This window comes from Bemisia tabaci, chromosome 1 (assembly GCF_918797505.1).
Source record: "Bemisia tabaci chromosome 1, PGI_BMITA_v3".
Classification (NCBI taxonomy): domain Eukaryota; kingdom Metazoa; phylum Arthropoda; class Insecta; order Hemiptera; family Aleyrodidae; genus Bemisia; species Bemisia tabaci.
Window position 1 is genome coordinate 20,947,633 of NC_092793.1, and position 17,880 is coordinate 20,965,512.

A 17,880-nucleotide genomic window follows, 5' to 3' on the forward strand; every position below is an offset into this window, starting at 1 on the left:
TGCGCTTCAGCTAGAATTGTATTTACAAATGGGTGGTTTTTCTACGAGGATTAAAAATAAACGAGTGGTACGGAATATAACAAAAGAATATGAACTATGCAAAACGCAAAACGATAATCCGGGTATCGGAACTAAGCTGTTTTGAAAACGCCTTCAAATGCGACGTGATACCTCACGCATTCCGGAGAGTTCAAATAGTTGTATCATTGCGCCGTATGAATGTGTGACGGAAGATTTAAATGGAAGTAGCCTTCATGACTTATATTTCATGTGAAATTTCACGATTTTATTTTTCATAAAATTTTGCCTCCTTGATCCGTACTTTGACTCTGGTGTCCAGAAAATGACAGTAGTCAAGCGGCAACAGTGTACAGTGATCAGCTGCTGATAAAGAAAAAAACATCGAACAGCTGATCATCGAGAAATGGAGGATTTGGTTGTTGTCAGTGTCGGACTCCTGTGGTCGGTGAAATGAATTTTTGTCGGCATGATTTTTTACTGATATTCATGGTGTAATGGGTGGATTCGTCTGTTCCGTCGCGATTACGATAATGTATTTCGAAAATCGTCGCGTTCCTGGTCTCATGATAGAACCCTCCGTCCGATTTCCATAGGGGCTTTGAACCCTTGAAATCAATTTGCTACAATGCCGAAAGCTCCTTCTACATCAAGGTACATACTTCAACTTTCTTACATCATCGTAAAGTACTATTAATTCAGCGTCCAATTGAACGGTCGCCGTTATCGCTCACTTTTAGTCATATTTTCCCATCAGGACCAAGTACTCCTCTCTTTTTGGGAATATCACTTCACCCAGTCTCAAGTATGCTGTAGGTACTTCTGCCTCCATTTCAACATGATTATTTTTTGTAGCTCTCTAGTTCCCCATAGCACCCGCATCCTTTACCCTCATTTAAGCATGAAGCAAGCAAACAGTTCCATCTTGACCTACCCCAACCAGTTCAACAATAAGCCTGGACCTGTATCAGGTACTCCTGTTCTGCTCACATGATGGCCCAGTTTTGTAATTGATCCCGACTCTTGTTTAATTACTTACGAAATGTGCTTGGCTAAGGGCAGTTACTGCAAACCTCATTGATATATTTACTACATTCATGGATCAAAATAATTATCACTATTCTGTTTATTGGAGCATCCGCCCAATTCTCTTACACCGATGACTATGACTCCTCATGATCCATTTTTTTTTAGTCCTACGAGCATCTACTTTTTTATGATTTCCAGTACATGGACAGCATTAGTCCGCAATCACATATCTCGCTCACGGTTTCTGAAAATCTCCGCCTCTATGTTATTTTTTTAAAGGAGAACAAATTGACACCATTCCGTGAAGTTTACGTAGAATTTTGTTCGCACAGAGAAGAAAAATCATGGCAGTTTTAAAAAATTGCCATCGAGGAGTTTCCGTTAAAAAAATAAAGTATGACTGGAAGTCTGCAATCTCGAAAACCAAGTTATGTGATTGCCGACCTACACTGTAGATATGCTCTTTGCCTTGTTCAACTACACACACAAATTTCTCAGGTTTAAAAGTGTACTTTTATCCAAAAATGATTGCCTCACTGTCTATTTGTCCAAGGAACTTAATCAGATTTCCTTTGTCAGATTATTATACTATGTTCAGTCATTTACTTGCGTGCCTTGAGTGTAGTACAAAAAGAATTGGCAAGCAGCACTATTTATTGGAATTCAGCTTCTTCTCAATTTTCTTTTTTTTCTCTATTTTCAATGTGCAGCAATTAATAATTTACACCTTATGTTACAGTGCTCTTTCGCTGCAAAATGTCAACCAGGTATTAGAGTCTGTGTCACAACTTACTCCTCCCGAGAAATTGCTCCTTTACCTTAAGCTTCCAACCGGTCAGCCTCTTGTCAACCCGCTCAAATCGTAAGTATTCAGTTTCAGAATGCTTTGAATGTACCTAGTGGCTAGACAAAATTTTTTTAGCCATTGAACTTCTGTTTGAAGTTGTAAAATTAAATGGGAATATATACATACTGTGGGTATGAAATGAAAACCATATGTTGAAATCAAACATTCAGAGCCAGCCCTTAGTTTGCCGTCAGCGATTTTGAGATCGCAGATTGAAGAAGGATGAACAAGGTAAACTGAGAAAATTTGGCAACAACCTTTATGTATTAGATGGAAAAGTTTAAGTAGCAGTATTCTCTTTTTTCGGCAATGATTCTTCAATTGTTTGTCGTTTTCAAAGGTGAAAGAGGCCATAGTTGGCTTTAGTTCTGTATCTCCGAGAGAGAAACTTTTGGCAGGTCATTTACCAACTCCTCATGAGAAATGTTATTGTACATGGGCTGGTGTATTTCCACTATCTTGTCGCAAGTTGAGTTTGCTGGAAAATCTAAAATAAAATGTCCAATATTCTTGTCACTCCCAGTAGACCTGTCTCATTGTTTATCTTGAATATGAAAAAACTCCAAGGAGTAACAAAACCTCTGAGGTCAAAAAGTTTCAAACAATCATAGTCATCTTGTATGGTAAGCACAGGCACCTACAGGTGTTCAATTATTTTTGTTGAAGTTGACGCCAAAATTGTGATTATAATGACCTTTCCATAATCAATTTAATAATTTTGTAAACGTTTTTACAAATATTTGCAGTCCTGTTAACCCACTTGGCAGTAGATTTGAGATCACACAAACAATCAACTGGGTGCGAACGCATTTCATAGAAGATAAAAATGTTTCCTTACCAAAACAGAATATCTATGCAGAGTATTTGTAAGTATGAAAGTACCTAACTTAATGCATGACAAAGCTAATGGTGCCTGAGTAGCTTATTATGGTTTACAATCATTCTTTGCGAAAGCAACACAATTCTTGGTCTAATTTTCACAATATTTTTCCAAGAGTATCTGTGACTTGGTTTGCTCAATTGCATTGAAAGAAGCAGTTTCATTTGAAGAACAAAGTGCAAAGAAATCTAACCCTGAAAACAGAAATGGACACTTAACTTAGCTCCTCTGCTTAAATTGTATCTTAACTAGGTAGATGATTTGAGTTATTCTGAATTTGTATGAAAAATTTCAAGTCTCTGTTGTGCTTATAATAGCTGCGATTAACTTTTTCCTTTTTGCTTTGGTCTGGAGATTGACGCTCAATTGGTACTTGTGGTACTTTTGCCAGAAGGTGGCTGAGCAAAAAGCTCACAAAGGCCTGAGCAAGGTGGCTGAGCAATCTTGCAAAATATTTTTATTCCGTCTTATTCGAAGAAATTTTGACTCCAAGCCAGGCTTTCCATACTATTTTATTATTATAGCACAACTTGCTTTACAATGTTTGCAGAGAATATTGCGCCCTAAACAGCATGAAACCGTTATCCACAGCTGATTTTGGGAAGGTGATGAAACAAGTTTTTCCTGAAGTACGTCCCAGAAGGCTTGGCACTCGAGGTAATTCTCGGTATTGCTATTCTGGACTTGGAAAGAGAAGGTCATTGAGTTGTCCATATTTACCAGAGAACTTGTGTGAGGTAAGATGTCAGCTATTTATTTATTTTAATTTTTAAACTCTCAAGGTCTAGGTATTTTTAATATTACTAATCGGATGGAGTTTATCAGGAAGGAACCAAGCCACATCGGCTATTGCCAAATTTAACTGGGCAATTAAATTTTTTATGAGAGAAGGTTTGTGCGAATTCCTTTGAAATTTTTAAGGAAATTTCTTCAAACTATGGAGATTTTTCATTAAAATTCACACGGAAATCTGTACAGCTGTTCTCATTTAAAAAATTAAATTGCCCAATTAAATTTGGCAAAAGCTGATGTGGTTTGGTTCCTTTCTGTTTAACGCGGTCCAATTCATGGACACTCAATCTGCATTAGACCTTTGAAACATTTGACCTACAATATCAGACACACCCCTTGTATGATTCACCCACAAAAATGTTATAAATAACATTAATAAACTTGAATGAAAAAAAAAAAAAAAAAATGTTAAAATAAAAATAAAAAATTGTTTGTGAAAAATAAAATGTTACAAAAAAGAGAAAAAAAAATTAGAACATATTTTGATTAGTTTTGCAAGTCTCATACATGTGAATCTCAGCAGACTAGAGTTTGAGAACTTCTTACTTACTGAAGTTGAATTTTCATGAGCGTATTTTCTAAAATATGTGAGTTATGAATTACTCATTTTATCTAGGAAATTTATTTTCAGGAACTTGAGACAAAATCAGGGAAGAATGACACAAAGTCTGCACCTGTCCTGCAAACCCTAGAAGAGAAATCAAGCAACCATCTGAATAGCGCATCTGTGAATAGTGATCGTGGAGGCAGTAGGTCAAGTGTGCTCCTGAATGGCTGTTCAAGTGAAATTAAAAAAGAAACAGGTAAATTTTCAGTGCCTTCACTTTTTGAACGGATGTTTTAAAGGAATAGAGCCAGTTTCAAAAAATTTTACTTTTCTTTTTCTGCTTGCATAGATGCTATAACTGCCACTAACACAAGCAGATGAGGAGGGTTTATTATTTATCTGAAATAAGGTCTACCTCAACAATCATCCTAATCTTAAAACTCTTTTCACCCCAGGAATTCTTGCCTCTTCTCCTTTTCGAAGATCAGCCAAACTACTTAAATTTTTTTTTCCAACTTCATTTCAATGGAAAGAGCATGGGTTATGAAAAGATCCGGCGTCGACTAAATTTCTTTATCTGTTTACATGATGTTCTTTACGCATGATAAGCTTTAAGTACAAATTAATCTTTCCCTGTTCTTAATTAAAGGCTGAATTAAGGGCTGAATTCAGACGTATTTTCTAGCGAAAATGATGAAATATTTTATCTCTGATCGAGGAAGGCTATCCTTTTCTTGCTGGCTGTGGGAAAAATGAGAGTTGAAAGAACCATCATTTTTCTAAGTAATTAAAGCTTACAGTGAGTGTGATGAGGCGCATTCATCAGATGCACCCACCTCTGGACAAAAGCACATCCACAAACCCAATGCAATTTTTGGTTTTAAGCCCAAATTTATTGTTTTAGCGTCCTCCTCTATATTTTGCTAGTGTTCTTATAGTGTTTGCGATTTAGTGATAGCATCTTTAATTTTTCAGATGTTTCTCAAGGTAGTGATACTGCAATCTCACCACATCAGACCAAAAACAATTCAAAGACCAGGAAAAGGAAAATATCGGTAATACACCTTTCATTTTACATTCTGTTATCGTTGTTTTCAGAATTATGTAGATTTTCTCTTTTATTTTTAAGCACAAATGTTAAAATACAGTAATTCCTGTTTTTGATTTTGTGAATGTGTGAGAGAATTCATCGAGAAAGGAAGAAAAAGATTTGTCAATCTTAAAAAATGAATTTTGAGGTTGGTTAATTTAAGAAGGTAAGTATTTGAAGGTGTTGCAAGACATTCCTTTAAAATTAAGAGCTTGAGCATATAAGTATTTGTAAATTTGTTCATGTGATGCTAAATTCTCAGTGGAGGTAAGTGTTTCAGATTTTGTTGAATTGGCACAAAAGGACCCCGCACACCCCTAATGGGAAAGTGCACCACAATCGATTTTTAATTTCTTTATTCCATTCAATTCATCTCAAGACGCTGATCAAAACTCATCATTGCGCCAAACTTTCTACGATGTATCGTTTTCGCACAATATGCCCGGAACGCTTCAATTATTCGGCATTAAAGAGTCAGAAAGATTTTATTTTTTTTTTTACTTTTACATGAGATTCCTCATTTTAGCACTCGAGTGAATGGTCTGCTGTGTTCAACAATGAAATCAGAGGAACTCCAGCACCGAGTGGCCGTCAAATTTCGAATTATGCACGCCTTTTTGCTTGACCATCCAAATCAGATTCTTGAGGAGCATAAGAGTCGGAAAGTCGGAGAAAAACAGTGAATGTCAAATGGACGAGAGTGGGAGGGAGATATTTCCAGAGTAGTCAGGAATAGATAAGAAGACAGACACTCACCACGTTTTTCCTTATTCACATCAGACCTGTTCTCAAATGCCTTATTCTTTTTGACTCTTTATCGCCGAAGCATTCTGGGCGTATTGTGCAAAAACGGTGCATCATAGAAAGTTGGCGCTATGATCACTTTTGATCAGCATCTTTAGATGAATTGAATTAAAAATTGATTGTGGTGCACTTTCCCAGGAGTGTAAGGGGTCTTTTGACTTGAATGATATTCCACATCCTGAATTAGGCCAGAAAAAAGCCCCAAGTTTTACCTCCAAAATCTTTAAAATAGCGACCACAATTTGTATTATGCATTTCCCAATTCACAATTTGTATTATGTATTTCCCAATTAAACAAAGTAAATTTTAGAAGGAGGTTGCAGTATTTTCACCATTAGAAGCTCTTTAGATTTCCTTGGAATGACTTCATATTTAGAGTTGGTAATGAGTAAAATAGGCACACAAAGAAGCCGTAAGTCTTATCTCAAATATTTTCAGAATGGCGGCCATGCCAGTTTTCAATTTTTTTTCACTGAAACAGTATAAATTGTAGGTGTAAGAGGCACCTACATGATGGGGTAATTTGGGAAAACATACTTGGCAAGCATATGGACAATGAAACTACAAATACTCATTTTTTGTTGGTGTTTCAAAATTTATGCTCCTATTTTTTTTTGGCTCGAAATTTTCACAGAACAATTTTTACACAAAGAAAAAATATCATGGAAGTTTTCAAAATGTAGCAAGTAGTTTTCCATTCAAAGTATGAAGTGTGGCAGGATGTCCTCCAGCAAAAACTAGTTCGTTCAACTACTTAAGCTGAGTTCCCTGAAGTTGTTCGGCCTAAGTTCAGGAGAAGCATCCTTAAGGAAATGAAGCATTTAAAAATACAAAAATTTCTCTTAAGCTTGTTGCAAAGCACCAAAGGGCGTAATACTTTCCATTTTTTTCGTTTTTATGGTGCTTTTTACTGAATATTTTCCATATGTTCCAGGGACCAACGCTAGGGAAAAAAGATCAGTCAGAATCAAATAGAACGAAGCAACCCAGAAAACTTCCAGGGCTAGATGGAACACCCAATCGCACTGCAGATGAAAAGTGTACAACTATCTGTGATATCAAACAGTATCCTCCGACTAAGGATAAGGGTTTGACTTGTAGTTATACTAAGCTTGATCTCGATATTTCTACTGATCTCAATGGTGGTAAACCAAGGGAGGCATCCTCAAATATCAGTCGAAGTTACAGTGTAGATCTTCCCTCCACTAACATGTACAAATCTACTTCTAGAACAGTCTCAGTAGATGTGATTGGTGATTATGGATTATCGGACAAAGATCTGGAGACCGTAAGCAATCCATTTGACTCAAATGTATCTTCGAACATTAATTTACAAGACTCAGGAATCAGTTCAACTCAAGAACAACTATCAGCCCTTATTTCAAATTCTTCAAACGGTAACACAGTTTCAGAGTTGAATTCTTTTGTTGTCACTTCTCAGAGTACGGAAAAAAAATTACCACTTCCACGACTGAGACCTGTAAAAATATCTGGGCCAAGTCAAGTTGCTAAAATCATAATTCTTCCATCAAATGTAATCAAGCAGACTTCTGGCTGGCCATCACGTCAATACAAGCCCATTCAACCCAGGCCTGGGAAAGAATCAACTGGCCAGAATACCAACTTCCTTGAAAAAAGTATTGATTCTAGTATGAGTGAAGCGCCGTCACTTGTGCTTAAAGACGAACCAAAAGACATTTTGAACTATGATGCTCTGCCAAAACTGGATGCTTTGGGTAAAGACGCGCTGGATACTTACTTGAATGGTGAAGGCAACTCTCAAGAACTTGACGAAGAATTGCTGCAGTACTTCAAGCCGGACTTTTCATCAACAGAAGTAACAGACCTCTCTAATCAGACTGTATCTTTAAGTCATGTCGATGGATTATTGGAGGATAGTCGTAGCTCAATGGTGCTGGTCAAAGGAGTGAAAAATAAAATTCCTACAAGCAAAAGCTCTGTTCCATTTTACCAACCCTCATCTATAAGTGAAGCACATCCACCTAATAGGTGCATCACAGAGCTTCAAATTGTCGATGGTTCCAATCTCCTGTTACCATCCCCGGCAAGCTCTGTCGTCCTCAAAAGACAAGCAAGTTTTGATTCTGGTGTGCGGGACTTGGAAACTCCTCTGAACATTCCTCCAAGCCCAAACACACGCTGTAAATTATTTAATTTTACTCCTATTTCACCAAGACCTTCTTCCCCACTAAACGGAATGAGAGAGAACTCCAAATCATCTTGTGACACAAGTATCCAAAGTCCATTTATATCCCCGCGGACGACACCCAGTCGTGCTGTTGTAGTCTCCGACTCAGCATCTACCAAGTATCCAGCAAGATTTCGGTCTGTTTCCACCACTTGCAAGTCTAACAGCTTGATAGGGAACCCGAGTCCTGTCTCCAAAAAAACACACGATTTACCATCTTTCAATGACTTAGTCAAAATGTCAAAACCCAAAAACCACTGCAAGTTGCTCCCACCAATCTCTCCTGTCTCTACGCCAAATTCCCCAGTTTTCTCATTTAGTGAGGTACGCAAAGACTCTGCAGCACTCGCAAAGACTTCAACAATCAAGGTTCCGAATGGGCTTCAAAACAATTTTTCAGATGCTTGTTTCACCTTCGATAGTTATGGAAGTCCCAGATCAAAATCTGTTCCCGCAAAAGAAATACACAGGAGTATTTCAGGTGATGATCTTGGGGTATCAATGATTCTGGATGAAAAACCATTCCTATCAGGAATTAAAAGCCCGGTTGTGGATTCAGATAATAATTTGGATAAAATGTTAACATATTATGAAGAAGATGCTGAGTTAGATAAAAACAGATTGTATATGGATGTTCTGAATGGTGAATCTTCATTCAATTCTGGTGACAGTTCTCTGTTGTGCAGTGATGATCCTATTGGGTCTAATTGCTCTGTGAACCTAGGTCGACGAGACACGAATAGTCTCCAGTCATTTCTTCACTCAGACCAAATGCCCACACCTTTAGACTGCCTGCTAGGTGATGTTGATATGGGGCTAAATGGTCTCTGCACAGATACAATGGATGTCTTCTCTCCTTGTTTACCGCCTATGCCTATTGATTAAGTATCTTAGAGTTCCAACTTTCCCCTTTTTTCCCCTGCACTTTGGTAATTTTTGTGAAAATTTCTCAATAGCCTTGGATTTAAGCCTATATCGTGTTCCCTCGAACTGATTATCTTTATTTAAAGGAATTGAAAAGGAGAACTTATGATAAGTAGGTTTAAATTAAGTAATTCCAAAGTACATGTAGATATCTCTGTAGCTCTTTCTAAAATGCGGAAATGGAGTAAATCTAATTAAAAAACTTAATAACATTTTTAGATAAAGGAGAGAGATTTTAAATTCTAGCTAAACTCCACAAAGCCATAAAGAAGCTTGATCCGAGCAAATTACCTAAAATGCCTGAAGTGAGTGATCATTGCCTCACTGAAAAATAAATGTACTTTTTCTCCGGAAAAGGTTTCTTAATTATCTTCTCAAATTACATTTTAAGAGATAATTTAAATATGTTTAATTTTCTTACAATATTGGTAGCAGTGCACAAGTGCATATTCTGTACCCCTGCACTCTCAGTTTTACTTGATTTCATTGTTAGTTTGAGGTGCTATTTTCAGAAAGCAACCGGTTAAAGGACTATTTACTTTGCATAGCCTCTTAATTCTTATGTTTTAGTTTCATACTCCTCTCACTGTTCCATCCACATGAAGCATATAAATTTCTTATGATTTTTAGTGTACTTTCTGAAGGAAATATTTTTGTTTCCGATTAATTTACACTGTGGCGTGGGTGAATACGATATGAAATCAATATTCCTGTTAATCCAAGTACGGAAAATGGACTGTAATGTCCATTGTTATGGCATAATTCAGCATGAAATAAAATTTTTAAATTTATTTGAAGTGTGATTTTTTTTCACACCGTTTAACGAGAAAATTGATTATAAAAACTTTTGTACCCACTTACGCTATGGTTCTCTTTCCAAGATGATAGAAATGCAAACTTACCTTGCTTTTTCTCATGGAACTCCTTCCAAGATGTTGGAAATTCAAACACCTTGTATTTTCTCTCTCTGGCTCTAGATTGATGAGTAGTTGATGATAATACTCAAAAAAATTTTTTAGGCGTTCATTATTCAAACCGAATTTTTTTTCTTTCTGAATTTTTTGTCATAATCATTGAATGAACTGCGCTTACACATTTTCAACGCTATCTTGGTGCTCCTTTACACTAATCTCAGCCAGCATTGTTTTCAACTCCTTCCTCTCTCTCTTTCTTCCTCCCTTTTTTCTTCTTTTTCAGTCACTGTGAAATCAAACCTCACATTAATTTGTCACCTTGACAACTGTTCCGCCTATGATCAGAGATCAGAGATTATTCTGTGAATACTCTCTAACAAAATATTCAATTCTAAAATAAGAGTTAAGTTTTTTGTTCATTCAAAAAGTGTGTTTTTTAAACCATTGTTATTTCGGCTGTCTCAAAATCTGGTGGCTGACTTGAAAACCCTTGCCTCATCAAGAATAGATGAAGTTCAAGAGTGTTAATGGCGTGTAGCTTTTAGACTGACTTCTTGTATAGAAAAATAATTCTCTTAGATCTCAGACCTTCTTTTTTCCTGTTCTTTCGTAAGTTTGTTGGTTTAATTAAGTATGAATCAACAAGTTCATAAAGGTTTCTAAAGTATGTGTAAGTTTTAAGACCAGCAAATCAGATTTTTCAGGTACCTTCTGGTTAAGGTTATGATCATTTTCAAGGTTACGGTTACACTTTTGATTAGTAATCATTTAACTTTTTTACAACCAAAAGCAGTAAGCCTCATGGAAATCAAGAAAACAACCACCGCAAATTAGGTGAATTCCAGTTTCTTTTTATGAATTTAATATTCAATTTTTTCCTATCTGTTATGTGTCTAACATGTAGGTTTTGGTCCTAAGTTTTGATTGTAAGCTGTCTGCCTGTGAAACTCTAAAATCCTGCCCTTTGACTCATCCTGATTTTAGTAGGAGATGGATGATCAAAGTGTGAAACCTTGTATTTACATAGTGGTGGCTCAAAATTTCTGAACCTATTTTATTTTTTTGAAGAGAGACAAGTTAACTTTGTAGCTTGAAATCTAAGCAGAATATTTTTCAGATAGAGTAGTAAAATCAAAAAAGTTTTCAAGGAGTTGAGTTGAGATAAATTAAGACAAGAATTCTGCAACGTCCCAAACGGAGATACTTGGTCACACACTTTGGCCATTGATTCATCAATTGAATCTCCTCCTGGCTAATTTTTTTGGAAATTCCCAAAATCTTAGAAATTTTCAAAGTACTTGAAATCATCATTTACAGTAGAATCTTTTTTAAACTTTCTTTTGTATAATAGTAGTACCATTGATTTGCTTATAATTTTAAAGGACCAAAATATCTAATTGTTAATTTGGTATGATATGAACCAAAATGTATGATCGTAGCCAAATCCTAATTTTTGTATGGAAATTTCAAATGTTGTACAATGAGGCTCTTCTCTGTAGAATGCAGATTGTATCTGCGCGTAGCAATTCTAGGTTGTAGATATGTTTGCCACATGTTAAATCGAACAGGAGACTAAAGTATTCTTAATTTTATTGCTATATTATTTCTGAAATGTAGTTCTATCTCGTGACTGGTGTATAAAAGTCATTTTGAAATTTCTGGGACTAAGCTCTTATTGGATCGCTCAACTGAGTGCATGCTGCATTTTTAAAATTTTTCTCTGAAAACGTGACTGAGACTAGTCAAGAATTTGGTATTAATGATAATGCTTGGTGACGTAAGCATTAATACAAGCAAGAGCAGCACAGAGCTTCTTCTGAAATGAGCTCAGTGTTAGAGAAAAAATTAAAAGAAATTAACGAGAGGGCAACTATTAAAAGTTTGTAACAAGTTCTTCACCCTCGTCTCTTATCAGAGAAACGGCATTATTTATTTTGGAAATTAGTAACTTTCGTAACAATTTATGAATGATTTTTCTGCAATCTACATTTTCATGCAATCTGATATTTTTCAATGATTGTTTTTGCCATGTGTGTGTTTGTGAATGTTTGATTGTTTCTGGAATAAGAGTATGTATGCCTTGCCTATGTATGAGCCCAGCTTGTTTCATCAAATGGTTGATGGTATTTAAGTATTAGATTTTTCATTTATTTCTGTCTGCTGTGACAAGAAGAGAAGAAAAATCAAATGTATTTTTTTCATGAAACCTCAGCAATCAACATTATACTTTTTAGAACGTATCCCACCTTGAAGGGACTGTTTTCAGAACTAAACTCCTTGATTGTTTTCTATGTTTTACCTTAGTCACTGTAAAAATCAAATCAACTACTTTTCCAGAGAAGCGGAAAAGAGTTATGCCACTGTTCCCAAAAAAGGTGATGTCGATAAATAATGAATCACTTTTATTGTATCGTCAAGAATTTCTTTACTCCAATTTTTACAAATAGGAGAACCTTTATTGGAGGTAAGCAATCCAATAAAAAAAATTAGATCATTAAGTTAAAATATAAATAAACCCTTTGACCCTCAGAGTATAAATTTTAAGCTGTGAGAGTGGAATGATTAGATTGTTCAGTAGAAAGAAGAAATGACCGCAGAACAATTTGCAGATTCTTAATTTTCTCATGAAATGGTGCGTTGATAAATTTTTATCCTGAAGGCATAATCCACTAAGCAGTTACTTGGAAGTAGGTAGCTCTAGCTGAGTACAATGAGCTCAGTTCAAGAACAAGTTAAAAAATAACCAAAGAAGATCGTCTGATGCTTCAAATTTTTTCAAGCTGTTTTACACTCGAAATTTTTACTCTTGTGTCTTTTGCATTTACATTATTCCCACTTGAAGTCTTCTCTATAATTAAGTCACATCAATGTCCTCTATTAATAATCTTTTTAACCAACTTTCACCATCCCCGCTCTGTGACTTTGGGGCCAAGTATTATTTCCATAGCTCCATTAAAATGTAGATGTACTCCAATTACTTTTTAATTGACTCTTGTTAAGTGTGCAAAATAGTTTCCCTACTTTGAATACCTAAGTCATTCCCAAGTCAATGAGCTTGTTTAGTTCTTGTGTGTTTGAAATGTAAAGGGTATACTTAGTTTACAGGAATTACCCTGATTTTTTTTTTTAAAAAAAAAGAAGATAGGAAGCCACCAAAAACGAGTTGAAAGTTGCATTTTTGTCAGCTTTTTTACAAACCTTCACCTCTTGGGAAAGCCAAGATGGTGGCAGAAAATATCCTTGGTAACCGCTACCCAGACCATAAATTGTAATGGAGAAGTTGCATGGGTTTAAGAATACCTGTGACAGGATGAACGTTTTTTTATGTCATCTTGATTTTTCGGGCACTGCATGTTTCAGTAGGACTTCAAAATATGCATCTTTGAACGCGTTTTTTGTAACTTAATATTGTTTTAAAAAAATCAGAAAAATTCCTGAGAACTAAGTGCATCCTCCACTTTTCAAGAATTAAGAATCACTGAACGAGCTCATGCAGAGATAATTTGCATATGTACAATAACTTTCTGTACCTTGTTTATTTCCAGTGCATGTATTTATAATTATCTTTCTTCTAATGAGACATTTTTATCTATTTAACTTCATATCTCATGATTTATCCTGAGGTCATTTTTATTGCTCTGAATTGCTGTTTGTCTGTAATTTTAATTTCAATCAAGTTGCTTACTTTGAATCTTCCCAAGATCCTTTTTACACTTTTATCTTTAACTTTTTAGGCTATGTATCGCTGTATAATTTTTTATTTAATTTTAATTTCAACCTTGTAGTTATCGATAGTTTTTATTTCTGTTGAATATGTGTTTATGGAAATTGTGTTTTTCTTTGTCACGTTTTTGAAGCGATTGTGATAAATTTTATTGTTGAAAAATTCAATTTATTTTTCACTAAGTTTAGATTTTTTATGAATTAATCAAAGTCAATGGCAATCAGGAAACAATTCATTTTTAATCTAATCGCATTTCTAATAATGTTTTAATTACTACCCATTTTTTAAGATTAGGTTTTACCCTGTATTTCAGCAGAGGACTTGGTCGATTTTTTCATCTTCTGAATCATGTTGTAGTTCAATAGAAAAGTATAATTCAAGCTGTTCTAAAAAATCACTCATGTTTTGTATCTCAGTTTCATATCTGGCTCTTTATCATGCAACTTTCCCTACTTAATATAACAACCAGTGTTTGTTCGAGAAATGTTACAGGCAACTTTTAGATAAAATTAATTTTAATTTTTGTAAAAATCGAAAATTGATTTCGCTGATTTCTTTCGGTTCTGTTGCCCCAATTTAAAGTTTCAAAGAACATAAGCACTAAGCTCAAAATAAAAAGGAGGGGTATCAATGAGAACCGTTCTTGGGCCCACCCTGAATTTCCTCAATTCTTCGATTTTTGTCTTATTAAAGGTCTATATTTTAGGGAATGCATCATAATCTTAGCACCGTCAGCCTCTTTTCGGGTCTAGCACTTACTGGCCTGAACATGTGTCTGAAGGCTGACTTTTGGGGACAAATGTGGGTTTTGGGGTTTGCAGTTGAATGCTGAAAAATCCACACTTTTCGCCAAAATCGTCTGTCAGACTCTTGTTTAGGTAGTATTAGACCCTAATGGAGGCTGAAAATGACCAAGTCATGATGCATAGCAAAAAATAGTTAAATTGGAAATTAAGTAGGATGGGTCGTAATTCAGCCCTTCTCGACACCCCTACTTTTCAATGAGTAATTTTTGAAAACCTAAGTAGGAAAATTCAGGGATTTAAAAGTTTTGTCCTTATCATGTACTTTCTACTAGGTGAGAACATACCGTTGATAAAGTAAAAATCTGCCAGATTTTCTTAAAATTCCAATCGATTAGAGCAACAGGACCAGTTGAGCATCATAAGTTTTCCAAAAATCTGTAAGATCTTGATCGAACTTATCTCTCCCGATCTGTGCCTAAATTTAATGGGGTTTTTTTTTTATTCCTCGAACAAACTCTGGTCTATCACCTTATCCTCCTCTCATTGAAGTAGCCCGTCAAAGAAAAAATCTTTGTGTAGTCTTATTGAAATCATTTTACTCTTTTAGGGGATCAAGTCTCGTTTTTCATAATCAATCTAGACCTTGGGTTTTTATTCACTTCTCATGTTACCTCCGGTTTGTGCTCCCCTTAGCGTTCTCTTATTTGCCGGTGTGCTTCATTTGCTTGGGATTTTACACCGAAACTCTTTTAAAATTGAAATAAGGTTTCTTTCCTCATAATTCTTACAAATACCTCCTTGTAAGCCTTGTCGCACATTTCTTTTACCAAGAAGACGTTGATTTCTCCCTTGAGGAGTCACTTATCAGATGCAAAGAAAAATCCATAAATTTGAAGGTCAACACATATTTGACTCCTCAAGTTTTTTTAAACATTGTGTCACTAAAATTCAGTCATGCTCTCTAGAATTCCCATCATGAAATGCAATTGAAGAACACTTGAGAAACGCTTTTTGATCTGAATCTGATAAAAAAACTGGCTCGGTAGTATCAGACTTCATCATAAATTATCCTATTTTATGGTTAATGTCAGATCCCATCAAATTCCATAGTTTTACGCTGCAATTTTTTGATGTATGAAATCCAAACTATTTAGTCCACCTTTGTCCTTTGCTTTTAAGAAACCCTTTGACTTGTGCCATTTTTCCCAGCTATCAGCAAATCTGTCACTCATCAAAAATGTAATACTTTGTAGACCAAATGAAAAATAAAACAATCACCTTTATATGAAAAAGAAAAACCTTTTGTGGTTTTATTTAGTTTTCCAAGTACCTACCTTATTTTTAGAACTCTCCCTCTTCTCGAATAAACTTGTCTGGCCCTGAGCATCATCAAAATTTAGTTGGTTTCCTTAGCAACATTTTTCAACCTACGAAGTGGAAACCTCAGTGATAGGCGCCGAAATCTTGTTTCTCTTCCGCGCTTAACCTGATTGACCTTTAAACCAATCTGTTAAACAGAAAGGGAAGAGGTAAATTTTCTATCTCAGACTCGTAGAATTAAAAGTGACAGAGGTTCGAGGCGAGTAATGAACAAGGTTACAGTGTACATCACAAGGAATTTTTGGATAAAAATTTGCAATTTTGACTCTGGGGTAAGAGTACCACTATCTTAAATTGTTTCGTTTAAACCGACTACCAACAATTATCATAACCCAAAAAATCGCAAATAATAATAAGTAGAAAATAGAGAAAATGAAGTTATTAATCCAACGCATTATTTGAAATTAAAACACAAAAAATAGCTAATTATTATCCAAGGAGCTTGCTGCGAGTTTACTAAGTATCTCCTTAAATTGCTTGCCCATTTGTGCTCTCTTGGCGATTCGATGTACACTACTCAATTTCCTCTTCATTTTTTCTTGCTCCTTTACCCTCATCTTTTTTCTTTCCTCTCCTCTTACTGCCCTCGCCACCTTTAATCTGGCCCTGAGCTAAGAAATTTTTTGCCGCCCGCAATGTTATGAAGTGCTCGCAACACTCAGGTTTCGAGAGGGGATTTTTCGTTCAAAAATGTCTTTTACATACCTTTTTTTAAATAAGTAATGAGAGGTATTTGTATAATAAAAAAACAAATCTTTTTGCGCTTAAATGTTTGTGGAGAAGTGGTTAACAAATCCTAGGAAAGAAAATTAAGAATCCAAGGAATCTAGAAATACTTTCGGTGGTGAGGGAGAGGGGGGAAGTCTAGTGAAATACTCTGTTTTTAAAATAGCGCGCCATTTTTTGTTGACGTCGTGATTGGCTACTTCTACCACCAGATAGAGTAATGATCGAAATATCAAAACACTCCACGTTGGTGCTGGCCTCTGGCGGCTGAAAACCAACTTTCCTATCAAGAAGAAGAAACAATCGTAGCTTTATTTTTTGTTTTTGGTTCGGTGAATGTCAAAATGGCGACTAGTGATGATGAACCTATGCATTTATATGAAGTTTTTCAGAATTGTTTTAATAAAATCGCAAATAAACAACCTGGTGAGTGCAAAGGATAAGCTTTCAGTTTTGTTTTTGAAGAGTGCAGTGTTTTCATCGCTTCGTATTTAACCGTGGATTCGTGTGTTTACCACCATAATATTGCTCCCTTCTTGGCTTGTGTGTTACTAAAAGTGAAGATTTATTGTCTTGAACTCATTCAGTTTAATCAGTTTTAGACCATTGCGCGTTTTTCGGATCAACGGGCTCTTTTCGTCTGTTTCTTTGCATTTCGACGCGCCTTTCTCTCTTTTCCGAAAGTAACCTTACATTGTTATGTACAGTGATATTTGGGTGATCCAGGAGAATGCAGTCAAGTAGGCAATGCACCTCATCTTCATCTCGTAAATTTCTTTATTCTCTCTCATTTATACTCTTAAGCTACTGAGATTTTGAATCCCATTCGAGTAGCAGATGTTTAATGTTGTTTCTCTAATGGTATCTCTATAAGGTTTCATACCGCTCCAAAGACGATTGTAAGTATTGAATGGTTCAGAGGGGATGCTGTTCAATATTTACATCAATCTGATTTCTACCTTAAATGCTTCAAGTTGCTCTGTCTTACCTTACCGCCAAAGTCCAGAGTTTTGTAATGCAAGCAATATCAAAAGTCACCTTAGTTCCTCGTGATAACAATTCATTTTCAAGTCTATGCCACTTTTAGGTTAATGTTTCTATGCGGTCATTGACTTCAATCAGTTTGTTCTAAAAGACTCGGCTTATTTTTACAGTGCAATTGGCACCATTGAATGTTCCTGGGGATGTTTTGATCAAAGTTTTGTTTGTATTCGTATTCGGGGTGTCAGTCATTTTACACATTGATTTGG

General features: G+C 35.6%; 2 protein-coding genes across 10 annotated transcripts in view; both read left to right on the forward strand.

Annotated features, from left to right (window-relative positions):
* Nucleotides 1-394: 394 nt before the first annotated feature.
* LOC109041284 (uncharacterized) lies at nt 395-14,199 on the forward strand. Its single transcript, XM_019057575.2, has 7 exons — nt 395-672; nt 1,787-1,909; nt 2,641-2,760; nt 3,325-3,511; nt 4,198-4,369; nt 5,089-5,168; nt 6,942-14,199. Exons 1-7 carry the CDS (start codon nt 647-649, stop codon nt 9,099-9,101), a joined length of 2,868 nt encoding a protein of 955 aa, XP_018913120.2. The 5' UTR covers nt 395-646; the 3' UTR covers nt 9,102-14,199.
* A 2,714-nt stretch (nt 14,200-16,913) lies between these two features.
* da (transcription factor daughterless) overlaps nt 16,914-17,880 on the forward strand; it is a 236,314-nt gene continuing 235,347 nt past the window's right edge. For 4 of the 9 annotated variants that reach the window (XM_072297783.1, XM_072297792.1, XM_072297853.1 and 1 more), the window contains exon 1: nt 16,914-17,056. In XM_072297783.1, coding sequence (XP_072153884.1) covers nt 16,975-17,056 — 82 coding nt within the window. In that variant the 5' untranslated portion in view covers nt 16,914-16,974. Of the gene's footprint in view, nt 17,398-17,880 lie in introns of all 9 variants that reach the window. The other 5 variants (XM_072297846.1, XM_072297866.1, XM_019057371.2 and 2 more) reach the window with 3 other exon arrangements.

Bases quoted from the DNA above. Each gene is read 5' to 3' on its own strand.
- LOC109041284 (XM_019057575.2), top strand. From the start codon at position 647: ATGCCGAAAGCTCCTTCTACATCAAG. The intron at 673-1,786 runs GTACATACTTCA...CTTATGTTACAG, and splicing joins AAAGCTCCTTCTACATCAAG to TGCTCTTTCGCTGCAAAATG. The intron at 1,910-2,640 runs GTAAGTATTCAG...AAATATTTGCAG, and splicing joins CTTGTCAACCCGCTCAAATC to TCCTGTTAACCCACTTGGCA.